The sequence below is a fragment of the Engraulis encrasicolus genome, chromosome 23, assembly GCF_034702125.1.
Source record: "Engraulis encrasicolus isolate BLACKSEA-1 chromosome 23, IST_EnEncr_1.0, whole genome shotgun sequence".
NCBI lineage: Eukaryota > Metazoa > Chordata > Actinopteri > Clupeiformes > Engraulidae > Engraulis > Engraulis encrasicolus.
In genome coordinates this window covers 2,317,193-2,337,500 of record NC_085879.1, presented here as the reverse complement: position 1 = coordinate 2,337,500, position 20,308 = coordinate 2,317,193, and the positions used below count along the sequence as shown (strand labels likewise).

Here is a 20,308-nt window from a genome sequence, read left to right as displayed (position 1 = left end):
GAAGTGAAGTGATTGAATCAGACAGTAAGTCTCACCTTTGACCCAGGGGGAGCGGTCAAGCCAAGAAACGCGTAGAGAACATTGTCCTCCCGGGCATTAAAAAAGGCCTCATAGTTCTGGAAAAAAAAGTAGAGAACAGAACAAGATATAAAAGGGTTAAAAAAACTAAAAGATAAAAAAATTTGAATCGAATTTAGATTTCCTAAAGCCACAGAGAAACTTGGTTTGTGTATGTAATGCCAGTAAATATCAATGAGCTTTACAGCATAGATTGCCTATGCATATTTTACCATGATCTGTGCATGTACTGTCATTTTCATACATTCTATTCACCACATGCAGGACGAGACACCATGTACAATTTAGACAGAGGTACTACTGAATACACACATATCGCTTAATGATTTAAAAAAAATAATAATTTCCTTTCTCATGATCTATTTTAAATTAACTTTGAAATCAGCGGACACAGTATTTAATATTTTTTTAATATCCAGATTTTTTTCTGGAACACATGTCACCAAAAAAATGCATCATAATGTGTCATAAAGTGGTAGCTGTGTCAGTGCTAGCCGTTTTTTTGCCGTTGAAATTCGCAGGTGTGTGTCTGTGTCAGCAAAACGATTCAGGCGCAGAGCTGACAAAATGCAAATATGAGAAAGCAGAAGTACGTGAATGACAGGTAGCCTACAAACCTGGTCTTTGCATATTGTTAAAAAGTAATTTGTGTTTCTGTAAAACTATTTTATGTCCACATAAGTGAGCCCCCTTATATTGAGGAGTGGCTGATATGGGATAGTACCAAATTACCTGATTGGCAGTTGGAAAGCAAATAGTAATTTGAGGACCAATTCACTGGCAAGTGTACTTTGGGTCTATATGAGAGCGTGAAACCCCGGGTACGCCACTATTATGCTATATTTTACGGTAGCTCACAGAAAACGCATTGCCACACTGTAAACAATTCAGTGTTAATTCTACACTTAAGAGAGTAGTCTGGGACCAAATACACTCTAGAAGATGTTAAATCAACTCTCTAAGTGTTTGAATTAACGCTGAATTTTATTACTGCGCAAAGACTTACTGTAACATCATGCATTAAAGGGGGCGTGTCTGCGGATGGTGCAACAGTTTTAGGGAACAGTGAGAGACAAAACAGGAGGAGCAGCAGGCTATGGCACAACTCATGTCTGGCTAAAAGAGGAAGTCTGCATTGTTGTCACCATGCCATATCTTGGAGCTGTTTTTTAACAAATTGCTGAGGTAATTCAGTTCAAGTTTAAGTTGTACTTGATCTTTTTTCAAATATCTGATGACACAATATGTCAGTAGGCAAGCGCTGCTCTCCTGTCCTTTCCTGTCTTTGGTTTTTTGACAGTATGTTTCAAAGTTGTTGCTAATCACTCCGCGATGGATTCTACACACAACTGTTATAGCCTACTAAAAGCTTGGGCAGTGTATTGATAGCTTGGTATTTGGCTTGGTTGGTTAACCCAGATAGATTAAAACGTTGGTAATTTGGTGAAATCTGTAGAGTTGTAGAGTGTACCGTAGAACAGACAACGGTGTGTGTGTGTGTGTGTATGTGTGTGCGCGCATGCGTGTGCGCGCGTGTGTGTGCGCGCGTGCGTGTGTGTGTGTGCATGCGTGCGCGTGAGTGTGTGTGAGTGTGTGCAAGCACATGTGTGCGTGTATCTGTGTATGTGTTTTCAAACATGCCAAAGTTAAGTACCGTGGAGAGAGGCGGTGCATTGAGCTGGGTGTGTATGTGTGAGTGCTCATTCTCCCAGCAGGTGTGTTTGTCCTTAGGCTAGCTATCTCTTTTGTCAGTGAAATCCAATACTCCCCAGACCTCTTTTTTTCCTCCAGCCCGGATTTCATTACATACCGGCAGTTTGATTCATACAAATGCACGGCTTCTGCAGGTGCACGCGAGGCCAACTACACACTAAACAAACATTCAGTCAAATACAGCACACTAAACACACACACAGAGGCCTATGACCTTCAGTAAACACTGTCAGTATTAGGTCTTGTTCATTGAGGTAGAACACTCCCATCCACAATGCTCACTCATTTACAATAGTAGACTACAGTGGGCCATAATGCATTATTGATATGGGGCAGCTATGGCCTAATGGCTAAAGAGTAAGAGTGGCTAAGTCAAGAGTGTGGAGAACCAACTTGTCTATCAGCAGGCCCGTTGACAAGGGGGCCAAAGGGGTACGTTGCCCCAGGCCTGGGGAGATAGGGGCCCCAGAATTGGGTCCCCATTACATTGTATGTACTCTGTAGGGGGCCCTTTCAGATGACTTTGTCCAGGACCCAGCCAAAGCTGTCAGGGGCCCTGACTATCAGGAGGAGAAATACTGTGCAGATGAAGCATTCTCCTGCTGCCTTGGCATGGCTGAGGTGCCCCTGAGCAATGAATATGGCCTCATGTTGCTCTGGACAGACAGTACCAGTACTATTGATGAGAACATATGCAGCATATCTCACTAATGTACGTATGTGCGCCTGTCTCAACACTCTTAAAACACATATGGTTTATCAACACAACAGCAGCACTATTTGGATGAGGCTGCATTGAAAACAGAGTTCGCAATGGATCTTTTTGGACTCGAGATTCTTGTACTCTGCGGTTTAGTGTTGCTCCTCACAAATGAATCACTTCAAATAAAGCACATCTGCTCAATGAGTGCTACTGTAATGAGTGACGTTTTGTTGACGCATTCCTGTTTAAAACTGTCGGAGGCTGCTGTGAGGGAGGCATTTTTGGAATACTTGGCCCGACCGCCTTCACATGTGGTCAGCCAAAATGTCACCGGCATTGCAATCAACAACTCGAATTTCATTACATTAGTCTAGAGCGTTGGCCAATTTGTGGTAGAAAATATAAAATATTTGAAACTTGCAAAGTATTTTAGGATTTTGTATTCATAACTGGAAAAGGGTAAACAGATGTGTGCAAACCCTTCACCCGATTGACATATTGTCTTATATAAGAAGTGAAAATCTGTATTCTCAGCTAATATTCAAGCAAGCTCTCGGTGTCAGTGTCAGTGTGTGTGTGTGTGTGTGTGTGTGTGTGTGTGTGTGTGTGTGTGTGCGTGCGTGCGTGCGTGCGTGTGTGGTGTCTGTGTCAGTACTGTAATACAGCATGATCCAGTGCTTTGAACTGACCCCACAGTATCCCTCGTCGTTGAAGATCTGTGGGGGCAGGGGGTTCCCTGTGGTCGGTCGGGCATCTTCCGGGACGTTTTCCCTCATCCATTTCCTGTTCTCCTCGCTGTTGGCGATGTCGCACTCCTCGAAGGCGATCTTGTTGACCTCCAGGAACCCCATGACATCCTGCTGCTGCTTCTTGATCTGTGGGAAGGGAACGGGTGGGGACGGGTGGGGTGGGGTAGGGCAAGAAGACAGTATGCTTAGTACACTGAGAACCAAGAGCAGATACTACAGGCCTCTAGCCTCTAGTTTCCTGGCCATACACTGTCTGACTTGAGACATGTGACCACCAACTGACATACACATGCAAGCACACACATGCACGCACACACACACACACAAGCGTGCGTACACACACACGCACGCACACACGCACGCACGCTCACACACACACTCTCTCTCACACACACACTCTCTCTCTCACACACACACACATACACACAAAACATGCACACACACGCACAGTTAGCAGCAAAAATAAACTCAAATGCACAAACAATGGAAAAGTATTGTAAATCATGTACTAGGACATGCGATAGTGCAGAATTGATGGCATACAAGTTAGCAAGTAGCATAAATTCTTAGAACTGGTGGTCATGTGTGTACAGTAAGAAAAAACAGTTACTTTATTGTACTGTGGTTAATGCATTCTTGTCTTCCATTCAACTTTGTTTTTTCAAGATGTACACACAAGGCTTGATCAAACGGTTGACACATTGCCCAATGCAATGATATGAATAAATCTGAGTGTTTGAACTCTAAGAACAACACACTTGCCACATTCACAGCTCTCACTATCTGGATCCTCAGCAAAAAAAAACAACCAAAAACTTCAAATCAGATGTTATTATTGTTACACAACTGTGCAAACTATGGTTCAGATATCTGAACCGGCCTGTGTAGCTCCTTACAACCCACCCCCACCCCCCATAACTCTTCAATCCTTTGACTCGATCTTCCAGAAATTTCTAATGGCAGGTTATAAAGTGGGTCAGGTGTATGGCAACATTTTATGGCCGTGGTAGCATCATATAAAGGTCATAATGCATTTCTCTCAGGGCTTTGTGACTGCTTGCTAACCCTTATCTGAAAAGAAGTGTTACAGTTGAGAGGAAGGAAGTTGGTCTATTTTTCAGTTCCCCTGAGTCTGCGTTCTTCCTTTCACCGCAAAGCTGTGTGGTGAAATGTAGCTTTTCTCAAAATGCTCTTTTTATTTTCAGCTATATGACTTGTACCGTGAACTACAGTACATATTCATCTATTACATACCGACATATACAGTATATCCATTCAGTTCAGTTGCTATTTCTGAACATAGTGTTACACAGCAGATATTTCGGTGTTAATTCAACACTCACAGAGTCAAATATAACACCCCACAGTGTTGATCTTACTCTCTAAGTGTTAAATTAACACTGCCAAATTTACTGTGTATGTGACTTTTCCCTTACATTCCCAACAACTATAAGACGTGCTGAACCTCTTCAGAGAGATTTTCTTCACAGTATGGAAGTAGCGGTGCAGGCCAACTCAATATCTTTGGTTAGCCATTTCCCATAAGTGTAGGCAGACTGTTAGCCTACAGTGGCCGGGCCTAGTAGCAGACAGTGGTTGAATATTAACCTGTGGTACTTTCACTGGAAAGGCTACACCTTGGCCTCGCTATTTCTCCAGCTCACGCCAAGCATCTGCTTCAGTCCCCAGAGCAGCTTTGGACCGAGTCAAGTTCGGAGCGCCATGCAGGACAAATCCATTTGCGTAGGAATGCAAACCATTATTATGGTTACGATTATGCTACTGTAGTATAGCTAGGATATACCAACACAGACATTGGAGAGCTGAACAGGCCAGGAAGTCCTCTCATGTCAGCAAAAAATACTTTTTTCTAGTCTTCGTTTGTTTTTTATTTATGACCCAATCTGTCCCCTGGAATGTAGAGGGATGAATGCCCTCCTTTTTGTCAGCGTGTGTGTGTGTGTGTGTGTGTGTGTGTGTGTGTGTGTGTGTGTGTGTGTGTGTGTGTGTGTGTGTGTGTGTGTGTGTGTGTGTGTGTGTGTGTGTGTGTGGGGTGGTGGTGTGTGTGTGGGTGTGGGTGTGTGGGTGNGTGGGTGTGTGTGTGTGTGTGTGTGTGGGTGTGGGTTTGTGTGTGTAATCTCTCTACATGAGTGTATGTTTGTGTAATCTGCGTGTGTGTGCGTGTGCGCGTCTATGTGTGTGTGTGTTTAATCTCGTGTGCTCTCTGACTTCTCCGTTTTCAGAGAGAGAGGAGGCTGCTGCGGGGTCCGTCCGCTGTGCAGTAGACGAGGCGGAATGCAGAACGAGGAACGAGGGAGAGAGAGAGAGAGAGAGAGAGAGAGAGAGAGAGAGAGAGAGAGAGAGAGAGAGAGAGAGAGAGAGAGAGACTGAGAGAGAGAGAGGTCTAAGCAAACAAAAGGCCGTCTGTGACACACTTCACAACCTGCAGATAAAGAGGGAGGGAGCCGGCAAGAGGAAATGGTCGCTCGCTCGCTCGCTCAGCAGTCTGGTCTGGGTGTGCTCGCCTTGCCTTGCCTTGCCTGACTTCACCCAAAAATAGGGCGACGAAAGAGCAGTTACCCGTGAACAGAATAAATGAAAAAGGGGAATGAATGAGAAAGACAGGAAGTACTAGACTAATGTGAGGAAGATGGACCGGCGGAGTATGATGGAGGATGCAGGGTGGGAAGTGGGTGGGAATTCAGGTGGAGAAAGAATTTGAATTTCTCTCAAAAGATATAAAAAAGGACTAATATGCTGAGGTGCATACCTCCCACTGTTGTATCTCTCTACAGCAGCAGGGATCTGGGTGTGTTTATGACCGAGAGAGAGAGAGAGATAGACAGAGAGAGAGAGAGAGAAGCAAAGCAAGAGTTGCCCTATTGAGAGGAGAATGCCCCTAGAAGGAGAGACGGAAGCCAGGGCAATCTGCCCGCTAGTCTGGCTGCCTGGAGGAGGGAGATGGTCAGACACACGCCAAATATGGCCAGCTGAGAGGAGCAGGGGCTCTGTGGAGCTTAGCTAGAGCTGGAGCTGGAGCTGGCCCTGCTGCTGCTGCTGCTGCTGCTGCTGCTGCTGCCGATACTACTCCCAAACACCACCAAATAGCACAGGGGGAAGGGGGAGTGGAGATGGGGAGGAGAGAGAGAGAGGAGGAGGATGCCACCAGCGAAATGCTGATCAAATCATGAAATTGGCTAGATTTCAGACACGAAATATGATTTCATTTTTCTAAGAGGTGAGTGATTTTCAACCCCTGGTCTAGACGGAAAGTGGAGGTATTATGAGGCAGAGCTGTGCTGCTATTGCAGAGGATGCAGGTTGCATTGAGCTGAGTGCGCCTGAGATTAAAAACAAATGCACTGCACGGACATCTGCATCATTTTGTCTGGCTGAACCCATCACCCTCGTGACACGGACATACAGATGACGACTTTGCATGCCGGCATTTGCAGAAGTCAAATATTTCGAAATGTGAATGCAAAGGGGTGGGGCTAAATGCAAAGCTTGCCTGCCTGTTTGACTGCGTCGACCATGACACTGACATTGATTGCAAGGGAGGAGTGGGGGGAGGAGGGGGTGTGAAGAGAAAGAGAAAGAAGAGAGTGATACAGAGATGGAGAGGGATAGGGATAAATGGGGGATGGCATAATAGAGGTAGAGAAAGAGAAAAGGAGGGGAAACGAGCAGCACAGCTGCCGTGTGCCACTGCGATTGATGACAGCCTGCTGGGAACAGCACACAGCAACCATTGCACAACCTTTTCCGGTGAAAAAAGGTGGACAGCTTTCCTCTCGTTTTTTTAACTCTCACATTCACTCTCTCACTTTCTCCCTTTTTTTCTCTGGCCTTCTTTTTTCTCACCCTCACCCTTTCTATGCCTCTTGTTCTCGAGGACCGCTGTCACAAAACCCCCATTGTGGCGACGCCAAGCCAAATTAATTTGGAGGGGGAACTATGCCAAGCTCCATCTCCCACCACCTTGCCCAGTAATTCAGTTCTGACCCTCTGCTCTCTCTCTACCCCTTTCTCTTTTTCATTTCCTCTCTGGTTTTCTCTATCGCTCCCTCATTCAATCTCTCTTTCCATCTCACTGGCTGTTCTGTTCTGTTATTTCTGCTCTGGTCCCTCTCTGGTCCTTCTCTGGTCTCTCTCTCTCTCTCTCTCTCTCTCTCTCTCTCTCTCTCTCTCTCTCTCTCTCTCTCTCTCTCTCTCTCTCTCTCGCTCTCCCTCTTTCTCTGATGGACTTCTGCAACCCTACGAGATAATAGTCATTGTGCTGTGTTATCCTTTAAATGGGTGGGGTAATAAACCCCGGACATTCCTGACCAAAACATTTATCTGTCTGTCTTTTGAAGACAGTTAAAACAACCACACACACTCTAGACACATATAAATACCCATATACTCTATAGCACAGCAAATAAAGTCATGAATCTCAAGTAGCTATAAACGACTTCCCAAGATTCTAACTAACTGGACAGGCATGACCCAAATTAAGGGGGTTTTGTAAGTTAATGTTTAACAGTACAGTTTTCATTCGCAGCTTAATTCATGTGACATGTCTATGTGAAAGATAACCACCACCAGTGGTGACGACAGGGGGGACAAAGGGGACTGTTGTCCTGGGCCCAGGGAGAGAGGGGGCCCAGAATTGGGTCCTCATTACATTGTATGTACGGTACTGGGATGGGGGGCCCTTTCGGACGACTTTGTCCTGGGCCCGGCCAAAGCTGTCAGCCGCCCTGACCACCACCACCACGCCCTTTCATAGCCTTTGATAAGCAATTCTTCCTCATTCAGATAAGGCGGCCTTTATCTTTCCTGTTCGTGTCTACGTAATGGCTATCACACAAACAACACAACAGCCACTTCCCCAATGTGGACAAGATAACTGGGAAAACATTTGCGTTTAAGCCTCTATTAACTTTTGCCTAAGACCAAAATATCTATAGTCCAGCTTTTGGTCTTAGACTTGTGTAAAATAACATTAGGCTAACATTGGGCTTCGATAACGGCTCTGATGCTATGTGATGGTTTGGCCAGTGCTTGCGTTAGGCGATCAATCTAACATGCCAACAAGCCTGGGCATTGCATTTTGGCAAGCGGGAGGCGCGGGTTCAAGTCTGGGCAGGAAAACTGCTCAATTTCGCTACAGGCTACATGTTCTGCCTGCCTTCTTGGCTGTTATTTTGCAAACATAGGCTACCGCTGAAAAATCAACAACACACACATACACAACATGATTGAAGCTCTATCCAGTAATATACAAAGGCATTTGATGGATGTCCATCGATCCTACCTCTTTATATCTATGGGACCTTTGCCAGACCAAGCCCAGTCTGTGTGCTTGATGTGACAGCTAGAATAACATAGTCTGATAAACCGTCAGTAAATCGACTTGTTGTGTGCCAGCCCTGTCCATCATCATGTGAAGTCCGCTAAGTCACTCTCTACCAGGATTGACCAATGTGACATGTCTCTGGAATGACTTAGGACAAAAACAACTACGGTACTAAGCTTCAAAAGGTGGTAGGCAGCCTGGACTGCACCCAGAATAGAGGATTCGATTGCTAATGCAAGTTTACATCTCGATTTCTAAGCCCAAATAAAGGCACACACTCACTGACGCGCTACTCTCCCAACATTAGCTGAGTCACGACTGGACAACAGACTGCCTGCAGAGCGCGGTTGCAATCAATATCCATCTATAGCTGTCTAATGGCCAGAACCATTGATCCTCCTGTCTGCCGCCTGGTCACTAAGCCAATGAACAAAGGACAAGGGTTGCATCATGTCCAATTAGTCGCTTAGGGTTCTGTAAAGCGCAGTCTGATTGTTGCATCACATGGCTAAATGATGTGCAGGTACCATAGGATCTGCTCACGGCGAGAGCTCTGAGCTGTGTCTTTGACCAAACAGTTTTAAGGGCTCACCCACAGTGACTTTGACAAGGTGTGGTGCACATGTGTACTTTCTATTATTGTCTGTATACAACCATGGATGTCAGTGTTTTGGTTGCTGATGGCGTGACCAGGGAAGCTGACTGTGAGGGGCAGACGGGTCAGTTGGCTTGGGGCCAGGGATAAAGGGGGCCAAAAATTGGGACCGCATTACATAGCATGTTTTGGGGAGGGGGCCCAAATCATAATCGTCAGTGACCCTGGACATGACGATTATGATCTGGGTCTATTTTTATTGGCTGAAGAGCATGTAATGTAAACTGATAGAATATTGTAGCCAAGAGTCCTGCACTCTGTCAAAGCTGATTGTGGAGGCCTTCAGAATCAGGACTGATGTAATTACGTACACTTGCTGAGTGAATCAGTTCAGGGGGGTTAGTTCAAAAACATGTTTTGCTCACTTACCTGGAGGAGAAGAGAGAGAGAGAGAGAGAGAGACAGACAGACAGACAGACAGAGAGAGAGACAGAGAGACAGAGAGACAGAGAGACAGAGAGAGTGCAAGGGATATGGAGAGAGAACAGAAAGAACTGAGAAAAGGAGATGGAGAGAAAGATAGGAGATCTACAGTTCTAGAGATCTACTGTGAAAGTACGTGAACAATGAACACACACAGACTTTTTTCTAGTAATCTGAATCACAGATGCACCTGCAACCAACAACCAACCATTTATATTTACAGAGTTCAACTGAGTGGCCAACTCAGCTTGACCCTCCGCTTGGCGGAGTCAAACTTCTCCAGTGCAACACAAACTTTGCATGAGCTGCCAGCACGTTGACATCATCAGCAACAAGAAAAATGGGACCTTGTGTTCGCCGTGTGTTTGGGTTACACGCCCAGGTTTCCCAGAGTCACACTGTATGCTCATGGAGAGATTCGAATGTCCCCTCAAACCTGCCATGTACGTCACAAACCAGCATCTAAGGCCATTGGCCAGTTTACAAAATGGGCCAACTGGGCCTAGACCCAGCTGAACAGGGAACAAAAGGGGGGGAACAAGACAGGCCATGTGAAACAAATGTTACATTTTCACTTGTCACTCAAGCAAATAGGCCATTCCAAACCACATCATTGTAAAATTGTGATTATGCACTCCTGGGAATTGCATGAAAATAATAGCTTAGCCATGGGAGTTGTGGGTGGCAGGGCCAGAAAGACAATATTGTGCCCTGGGGCACTGGAGTCCTTAGTAGCCTTGGTCTCATTGCAGGGCCAGCCCCGGGCTGGCCCGGACAAAAGGGGGCTGACGGTGATCTCATCAAAAGGGGGCTAGGTGCTAAAGATGGCCGCCGGGCCAGGTTGTGGGGCTAAGGGCCGATTTCCCTGGCCCGTCGAATTCGATGGGCCAGCAAGCACCGCCGAGGCTCGGAGGCGGGGTCAACCTCTGTGTAAAAATGTGGCTGCATGGGGGACTTATCGCTAAATTCTGGGCAAATTATGGTTAAGCATTAGTTTGGGGTGTTTGGCTTTCTTATGGCATAATTTCATAGGATGCAACCTTGGCACTTCTGTTTGTGTTTTTAAAGTTATTTAGTCAACATAACTTTTTTGTTGTTATCAGATCATGGGCACCACTACACTTAAACTTGGGATGTCATAGCTAAGTCATGTCGGCTTTTTTCTGCTTTTAGCCGCCAACTCTTGTGCCATTATCGTGATTTGGCATGCTTTCCACTGGACACCAATAAAAAGTGTCTCACAAATACTCACACATGACATTTATGTCGGCTTATTTAGCTTTTGCGCTATTATCGCCGAAGGTCTGGTAGGCTATATCGCACGTTTCAGACTGATCGCCAAACACAGTTTGAAATTTACACAAGGGCTTTAATGTCAAATGGATGGAAATAACATGAATGAATAGACAGGTGGCACGCCGCAACGAGGGGGTGTGTCGCTATGTCCGGGGCTATGACATAATTTTCTATAGCAACTGATGAAGGTGCTATGTCTCAGGGATTTGGTCTCCTTTCACATGGTAACTTATTCAATTACCTGCACATTCATGTCTCGCTATGTCCGGGGCTCATGCTTCTGTGCGCGATTGGGGGGATTAACTGGGCATGTTCGCACGTCTCCTTCTGTTCACTCTCAGTTGTCGAGCTGCTCGTATTTTCATGCGTCTTTGTCTTCTTAACATGCGCTGCGTCCCATACAGCTTCTGAATCGACAACTTTGCCATGTAATAAAACTGTTCTTGAAAGGCAAGCCATTTTCTTTGCAGTTCTTGTCGTCTTTGTCCGTAGGCTACGAGCCAAACGGCGACCTGCTCCAGCAGAGTTTGCTCCATTTTATTCTCCTCCTTTGTCGTTCTGTTGTTGTCCTTCTGTGATTTGGGGCGAAAGTGGGCTGTGCCCGACTGACGTTTCACAAACAAGGCGTGTACCTGAATGTGCCTGGGGTCGGCTATGAGTCCGATCAGGCAAAAAATGGCCCGGGCCGGCAGCTCCGAGCCGGCCACTCTCCTGAGCCCCGGGCGGCCCCGGGCCGCTGAAGCGCGGCTAATGAGACCAAGGCTATTGTGACCCTATCCAGACCCCGCCCCTCAGCCTTGGCCGTGCATGGGCTCTCTCCACCGTCATCATCAGAGGGGGCTTAGATAAATACTGGCGGATTCTGTTGGTGCTGGTTGGGTTTTGCAGCATGGTATTGGCATGTCTTTTGGCACGTCTTTCCACAACAACAGCTCCAAGAAATTCCAACACGACAATGCAAAATCATGACATTGCACTCATGGAATTGTATGATTGCCTTGAGGAATTTGGGGTGGCAGGGGCAGAAAGACAATATTGTGCCCTTGGGCACCAGAGACCTTAAACTGACCCTGTCATGTCCGTGCCCAGCCCATCAGCCTTGGTCATGTAAGAGAGGGCCTGCATAGACTGTTGGTTGGATTGTGGAGCATGTCTGTTTTGGCACGTCTTCCAAGCAGCATTGCCTACTAACTCAACTAAGTGAAGTCAGAGGGAGCTGTAAACCTCCTAATATAATAGGAGATAATAATAGGAGATAATATGAGATTTACGTTTCAGCTAAAGCAAATCCACTGGACATCAATGTATTACTAGATTTACCACTTGCTCTGAGTTAACATGCTCTAATGAGGTACTAAATTTCCTCTCTGGAGTATGGACATATCCAGTGCTACACCAAGAGCTCACTCAGGTTGACAGCAGAGACTGCTCTTCCCAACAAAGCACAACTAATGGGTTGTATGGCTGAGCGTAGGGCTGCACGATTATGGAAAAAAACATAATCACGATTATTTTGGTCAAAATCGTAATCACGGTTATTAATCACGATTATTGATTTTTTTGCAGATTTTTAAAAAATTATAACAAGATGAAATATAACCAAGAATGAATTATAAACGGGATGAGCAAAATAAATCAATTGTAATAATTATGTAAAGGCAATAGCATGAAACTTAGGTGGACAGATTTCTGGCCAGAAACACCATCCTGTCAGTATGTTCTGGCTTCAAGGACGCTCTCAAAGGTAGGTCACTATTGCCACGATTAAATTACGATTGAAATCACAACTCCGATTTCACAATTTTATCACGATTTTCGATTATTTTCGATTAATTGTGCAGCCCTAGCTGAGCGTGTTTGAGTTATGGCCCAAAAACCCCAAAGGGTCACCAGCAAGACGTGCAAGAGTGTAACCAATTGGTTTCATGAATCATTATGAAACCTAATATGTGCTAAGATGACTGTGCATACCAGAAGTTTAGTTGTAGACTGGCAACTGGACATATTTTTGTAACTGTGCTTCAAGCTACTAGAAAAAAAACAGTCCAGTTGTCTACAGTACAATTGAACTCAGTTGGTATGTACAGTTAAAATGACCTAGATGAATAAGAATATTCAGAGTCTTTGAGTGTACCAAGTTTGGTAAATTCAAATCAGCTAATAGAACCATGATCTAAAATCAGCTTTTACGAAGAGTCAATATTTATGTCTCATCCACTATTAAACTCACAGGAATGATGGCTTTTAACCCTATCCAGACCGGGGGGGGGCTAAAAGTGCCCGCATCAACTTTGATGTCGTATAACTCCTGAATGACTAAAGTTATGACTACGAAACTTTGTGACTTTTCCTAAAATGAAGTTGGCTACAATGTGATACCAAAAGATTAGGTTTATCATTTGTGTTGTTGCCATGGCAACGGTTTTCTGACAGGTACGCCTGACCAAAAATCACTGATCTAAGCCTCATCATCATCACTTTTCATATTTTTTTACATTTTCATTAGCATCAGACACCCTTGTAAACATTTGAAGTGGTCTGATGCACATAATAACCAAAATTGATGTGCATTACCCAAGTTAAATAGAAAATACATTAAGGTGACATTTTGGGCAATAAAATCAGGAAATTACGTCATAATTACGTCATAATATCCAATAATGACACCAAACTGATGTCATTCATAGATCTTTGGCTGAAGATCATCCCCTCCAAGTTTGGTGGTCATACGCCATTCGGTTCCTAAGTTATGAGGGGGGGGGGTCAAAAGAGCCCCCCCCCCGGTCCCAGGAATGCCAAAAAAGCCCGGTCTTAACTTGATGTTATAATACTGTTACTACACAATGATTGTTAGATTTAAGACTTCATGGCATTTTAATGCATGTCTACTGTTGCCCTGCCTGTCCAAAATGTAGACTGTGATGGCTGTGCTGTGCTGCTCTCTGTTTTTCTCATCCTGCTTAATGTCCAGACCTCTTTGTTTTAGCTGGGGACCAATTACTTCTCCAACAGCTTGATGACAACTGTGCTGAACTTTAAGCCATGTGGCCAGGCTGTGGCCACAGAGGGACAAGTGTTGCTTTAAAAGCATGTTTACTGAATGTCTATAAGCAGAACATGTTGATATAAGGAATTAATACATCATTTTACACACAGCTGTAGAAGAAATAAGCAACGCCATGTGCATTTCATGCATGCTACCCTTAGTCATCAAGAGATGTACGTATTGCACCTTTCTTACACAACCATGTGCATTTTTGCATGCAAAAATATAATAATAACTCGTCCAAGCTGATTACTCTTCCTAAATTATACAATTCGGATTGTACAGTCAACCATCAGCAGGTTTTTTAGTTACATTCAAAACTATACATGCCGCGGCCCTACCATGGATCTAACGGCAGGGCAGTGGGCTGCTATGCCGGCGAGTCAGGTTCCATTCCGGCCCGGGTCCTTTGCCAAGCCTTCCCCGTCTCTTTCTCCCCACTCGTTTCCTGTCCAAAGCTCACTGTCCTACCATTAATAAACTAATAAAAGACCAAAACATATTAAACTATACAGCCATCTGGATGTTAACAGTAAGCATAAGTGATCAAATTGTGAAATTCTATTTTAAAAAAGGAGTGATGCACGAACCCCTGACCATCACAATATCAGCCAACAGCCAGCCCTGCTGCTTACTAAAGGATCACCACATCCACACGGCCCCAGGACTAAAAATCAAATTAGCTTTAATTCAGGTTTGGTTCGTTTTAGGCCCTCGCTATATAAAGGCAGCAAAAGCCAGATCTCTCAACTGGGTGCAGTCCCAACCTCTTCCTGTAAACACAAACACGCATGCATGCACGCATGCACACACACACACACACACACACACACACACACACACACACACACACACACACACGCACGCACGCGCACGCACACACACACACGCACGCACGCACGCACGCACACACACACACACACACGCACACGCACACGCACACAAACTGAGGGAGTGATGTTGATTGCCCTTGGTGCATGCAGTAAGTTGGAAAGAGGACAACTATTCCGGAGCCTCTGGGTGGCTGGCTGCAGCGTGTGCTGAACTGCTCACAGTAATTGGGCTGCCTCCTGAAGAAACAGTAGCATGGTGGGTCACACTCTTTCACTTGGTCCACTTTGTTCAAAGACTCTAGGGTTACTCTTTACTTGACGCTGGCGTCAAACGTATGACATAACAGTGTCATAATAGTGTCAAAACAGTGTCATGACACAGTCTTAAACATAATGTCAATGTCATAAATGTTTTATGGTCATGAAAAGTTGACATTGTTAGGGCTGTCTTTACCATGACCGAATTTCACTTAATGACAAAGTCAAAATGTTTATGACGTTGACATACTGTTATGACACATGCATGTCTGCATTATGACAATGTTATAACACGATTATGTCATACATATGACACCAGAATCAAGTAAAGTGTTACTGACTTTACCCAGTCTCCACATGTAGGCCTATGCTTCCACATGTATTCACTTCCTCATCTGTTGAATTTTGTGTATTTGTCCATTCACTCATTCCTGAAATGATTCAAATACATCATAACAACATTGCTATGACATTAACAAGAGCCTGAAGTAACAGATTAAGACATGTTCATTACAACTTTGGTGAGAATAAGGTTATAACATAGACTCAGTGTGAAAGGGTTAATTATGATTGGGTCTATAACTTCATCCAACAATGGCTGATTGGAAACATTCAACATCTGTCTGAGGCCAACTGGAGCTTTGAGAGTTGAAAGTGGAGTTGTGAACGTACTCAAGAGTAGTGATAGTAGGCTACTATCTGGAGTGGAATTAGTGCTAGCCATCAGCAAAATGGAGAGGCCTACTGATACATGCCACTCAAGCATCCCATATAGGGCTGAGTTAGAATTCTCCACATTTCCCCTGGACAGAGCATAATACAATAGGGAGAGTGCATATTTTGTCAATAAACAATTGAATGCAGAGCCTATAGTAAGCTTTCTGTCTCCAAAATGATAATGTTGCTTGAGACTTTCTGCATAACCTTGTTATGATGTAGTTGTGCATCTTCTGCAAACAGTGAGTCAGCTCACTGGTGATCCCATCTCTACCAAAATGCTATAGTGTTTTCGAATGGAATGTTTACATGAAAATTGAACCAAACATTGTTTTTTTCTGGGATGCCTGCATATCTAACTATCCTAAATGTGCTACTAATGTCTATTCTCAGCCCTGTAAAGGCACAAAGTCCTGTTGCAGCACAGAGGTGCTCAACCATCTCATGTATCTTTCTATCTAATGTACAGTATAAATATGTAAATAACCTCATAGTAGTCAGAGATACACAAAAGATACAAATGAAACTTGTACATTAAAGAGGGAAGATCTGGGTGTTGCTGTAAATATAACATGGTTGACATTTACATGGTGAATTCTGCAAATAGGCTACCTAGTAAGCAACACACTGAAACCTTATAAGAATGTATCAGCGCATTTGACGTTTGCCAACAATCATTGTCCTTCTGCAAGTTTCATTGTAGGGGAGCTCTACAGTTATTTACAGTCAAACCATCAAATTGAAAGTGCCGTTAAGTGTTCCCGTGTTTATTTTCAACTGTGTGAACTTCCTTTTTGAGAACCACAGAGGCAATATCGTCTGCAGAAGGCTGAAACATCCGTCCATGTGGTTATTATAAGGCCTTTCGGGTCTGTCTGAGTCTGAGATTGTTATTTATGGCTAGGTGGGATGTTGTGTGAGACGGGGGAGATAGCCTTTTGAACTGGCCAACATCTGTAATCCATACATGTGGTATCAGCAGGTACCTAAGGATGTGATGGAGCCAGTAGCCTCTTACTACCGAGTGCACAGTGCATTTCCGAGTGTTAATTTAACACTACATTGAATGCATATGCATATACATATGATCTACACCAGGGGTGGGGAACCTTGGGGCCATTTTATCTGGCCCCAGATATAATTTAAATTTTATGCAGCTACAGATGAAATATGACATATTTTGTAAAGAAATCTTAGAAATTACATTTTCAATACAATTAAGTTCAATTCAGGGGACCTGGAGAAGCAGGGCTCTGTTTTAAAGGTGGCTGCCTTCAATAAAGTGCCAGGGGAAATCCAGGGTTGTGTTCGTAGTATGGCCCTCTGAGGACTTTTACGGCTCTTGGAGGAATTTGAAGTGGCCCCTCAAATGAAAAAGGTTCCCCACCCCTACTCTACACCTAGAATAGTGTGAAGTTCGAGTCTCTATTGACACTGAACAGACAAGAGGATGAGTTTCTCTGTGTTAATGACAACACTCAAACAGTTTAATGTATACAGCATACTGAGCATTCACATTCAATATAGCATTGCACTAACACTGCAGACTTTACTGTGTACACATACTTGTAAAGCCCTTAATATATACGTAAACCCCCTCGCTACAGACCAGTCTGGTATTTTCAGCAGAAACTTCTTACAGATGTGAGATGCTAAAGCCTATAGGCCTACATCTTTACACGTTTGCTGTGGCTCAGGGTCAGATACAAATACAAAAGACACACTACTTGTGTGTGTGTGTGTGTGTGTGTGTGTGTGTGTGTGTGTGCGTGTGTGCGTGCGTGCGTGCGTGTGTGTGCGTGTGTGTGCGTGCGCGCGCTTGCATGTTTGCATTACTGTGTATCAGCTTTCTAATTTCTCAGTTTTAGGGGCATTCCTACATGTGAGCTGACTAAGGCCCCATGACTCCCCAGGTCCCATTTTCTGAAGTTCTGTTTTTCCTTCTCCACATCTCTCTCTCAAGATTGATGTTTAAAGCTGGCTGGTGTTATGTAACAGGTCCTCTGAGCATCATCATGCTGCTGTTTAACTTCCCAACTTTAGGGGAGGGAGGAACCAGCTGCTAGTGAAAGGTTGCATCATGACCCTCCAACATCAGATCCAGCCATCCCCCACCCTACTGCTACTCTGCACATCTGGCCCAAGTCAACTAGCCTACTAAGTCGACACCAGTCCAAGTCAATAGCCTAGGCCTAGGCTACTAGATGTAGTCATCCCTTCAAAATTCACTTACTCAACTTATTCACAGTTATAGAATGTCTCCCACTGACAAGCATTACCCTGACCTCGGGAGTCAATGACAGACAAGCTGACAGGAGTCACAGGGAAGTGACTGGCAAAGCCAACACATACAACTTTTACGCCTTATTTAGTCGCACAGGTCTGTTGAGTGAGTGTGGCCCCACAACCTATGAGTCACTCAGAAGAACGGAGTGGAGAGAGAGAGAGAGAGAGAGAGAGAGAGAGAGAGAGAGAGAGAGAGAGAGAGAGAGAGAGAGAGAGAGAGAGAGAGAGAGAGATTTCTCCTGCTGAGCACTGAAAGTACTTTCTGTGGCACAAAGTGTATCACAAAGATAAATAGTTAATTCTCTAACATCAATGATTTCTAGGAGTGGTGAGTTTTTTGGAATTTAGAAAGATGTTCTGATCTGTCATCAGATAGATACAGCTGTAAAGCATTCCCCCTTGCAACAACATGCCGAAATGCACAAAGCCTGCTGCTTTGGTATCTCTGTGTTAATTCAGCTACTCACTGCTGTCTGCTCGGCACACCGGAATAGGCTATACAGTGATAATTCCCTGTCAACTCAGGACATGAGTGAACACACGATGCTTTGCAGTTGCGCTTCTTACCGATGTCGATCCGGAGGACGATGCTATGTAAACTTTGATCACCATGTTCTTCTGCAAATCCCTTCGCTGTGTCAAGACAGCAATCCTTAAAAGCCAAGACCGAAAAAAGACGGACAGACCACGCGCTCTGAAAACGGATATCAGGCACACAGTCAACCTCTTGTGTGGGAAAAAATATTTTCTTTGCCGTAGTAGCTGCAATCTGTGCGGACGCTGGTGTCCCAACCCTTGATGGACTTCAATATTTTCTGTGTAGCCTCCGCCTCTCCTCCCCCTAACACTCAGCCCCCTCCCCTTTCTCAACACACACAGCCTCTTGTCATCCATTAGTGGGCAAAGTTTACCATCACCACCTTCACCCATGATGATTACAACAACTACAACAACTGTATTCATAAACCACGCCAGGAACAGCTGGCCCATTGTGGCTACATTATATGACACATCACGGCGATACAACACATTCACCGATTTTGTCATGCAACCGGTCATGTCCAAATGCCATGTAGTTATAACAACTACTTTCTTAATGCTGAACAGCAATTGCTCTTTTAAATGTGCAAATGAATTGATCACCGTGGCAGCAGTATCTACAGACAACGGTTCCGTGGATTTAGCAATGTCAAGAACCACGTGGATGTTTCTGACGTGCACAACCAAGACTGTATTGTTCAGCACAGCCATAGTCATTTGCACTGTTACCGGGGAATTAGGGTTGATTTTTCACATGTAATGCAAGGCACTGTAGCTGGTCGCCCCCTGGCGTCAAAGAGGAGAAAGGCGTCATTGTTGCAACATTGTTGCACAGACACGAGCACAAATAATCTGGGGGAAATTGATACTTTTTATATTATTCGTAGCGAAACATTGATGCTCACAAGTGTATTTGCTGTATTCTAGGAACGAATTTAGTCTGCATGTGTGTCGCGTGACTCTATGCACGTACACAATGGCTGTTTCTCGAGGCCACTACTTTGACGCACGTTCCCCATCACAACGCCAACAGTCACGCGAAATGTTGCTTTTGAATTTTGTCATTTCATCGCCCAAATTATACGATATATTTATGTAACCTACACTCTCTGTGTGCACAGAGCAAGGTTACGACTATGAGTGTTCATCCTGCAGACCATCTGAGGGTTAGGCTATTCTTCTCACTAGGCAAAACTGTAGCCACCTACCGGCGCCATTCCCCCTTTGCGCTTCTAAAGGCTTTTCTTCCCTAAATGAATTTAGAAAAGCCGACTAACAAGAATATGACGAGCAAGAAGGGCGCCATTTTGGACGAAGGGCAAGATATCAGAATAGCACTTCCTCGTTCAAATTCATTAATTTCAGCAGTTGTTAATACTCAGTAATAGGCATGGTGAATTAGTAGAGAATAACTCTTGCTTCTTCTGAGCTTCTTCTGAGAAGCCTTTGCGCTTAGACCACCCCCTGCCCGGTCAAGCTTTTAAAATGCAATTTTTAGGTGCCAAAAGCGTTTACCATAAGCACTATTTAGCCCATAAATGCTATTTTAACTTATTATTATCCCTTCCCTCCATTGCAATAAACGTTTCGCGCGTAAAGAAAATACCGGCATGGATATTCCCCTTCTTCTTGGGCTCTCACTGGCAACTGCTGATTGGCCTATCGCA

At 44.5% G+C, this 20,308-nt stretch overlaps 1 protein-coding gene across 1 annotated transcript in view; it reads right to left on the bottom strand.

Moving 5' to 3' along the window:
* The window catches only part of sh3bgrl (SH3 domain binding glutamate-rich protein like), a 22,988-nt gene extending 4,078 nt beyond the window's left edge, over nt 1-18,910 (bottom strand). Inside the window, exons 1-3 of the mRNA XM_063189464.1 lie at nt 18,669-18,910; nt 3,184-3,369; nt 36-116 (exon numbers count right to left, since the gene is read on the bottom strand). Coding sequence (XP_063045534.1) covers nt 36-116; nt 3,184-3,369; nt 18,669-18,713 — 312 coding nt within the window. The 5' untranslated portion in view covers nt 18,714-18,910. The remainder of the gene's footprint in view (nt 1-35; nt 117-3,183; nt 3,370-18,668) is intronic.
* Between the last annotated feature and the right edge of the window lie 1,398 nt (nt 18,911-20,308).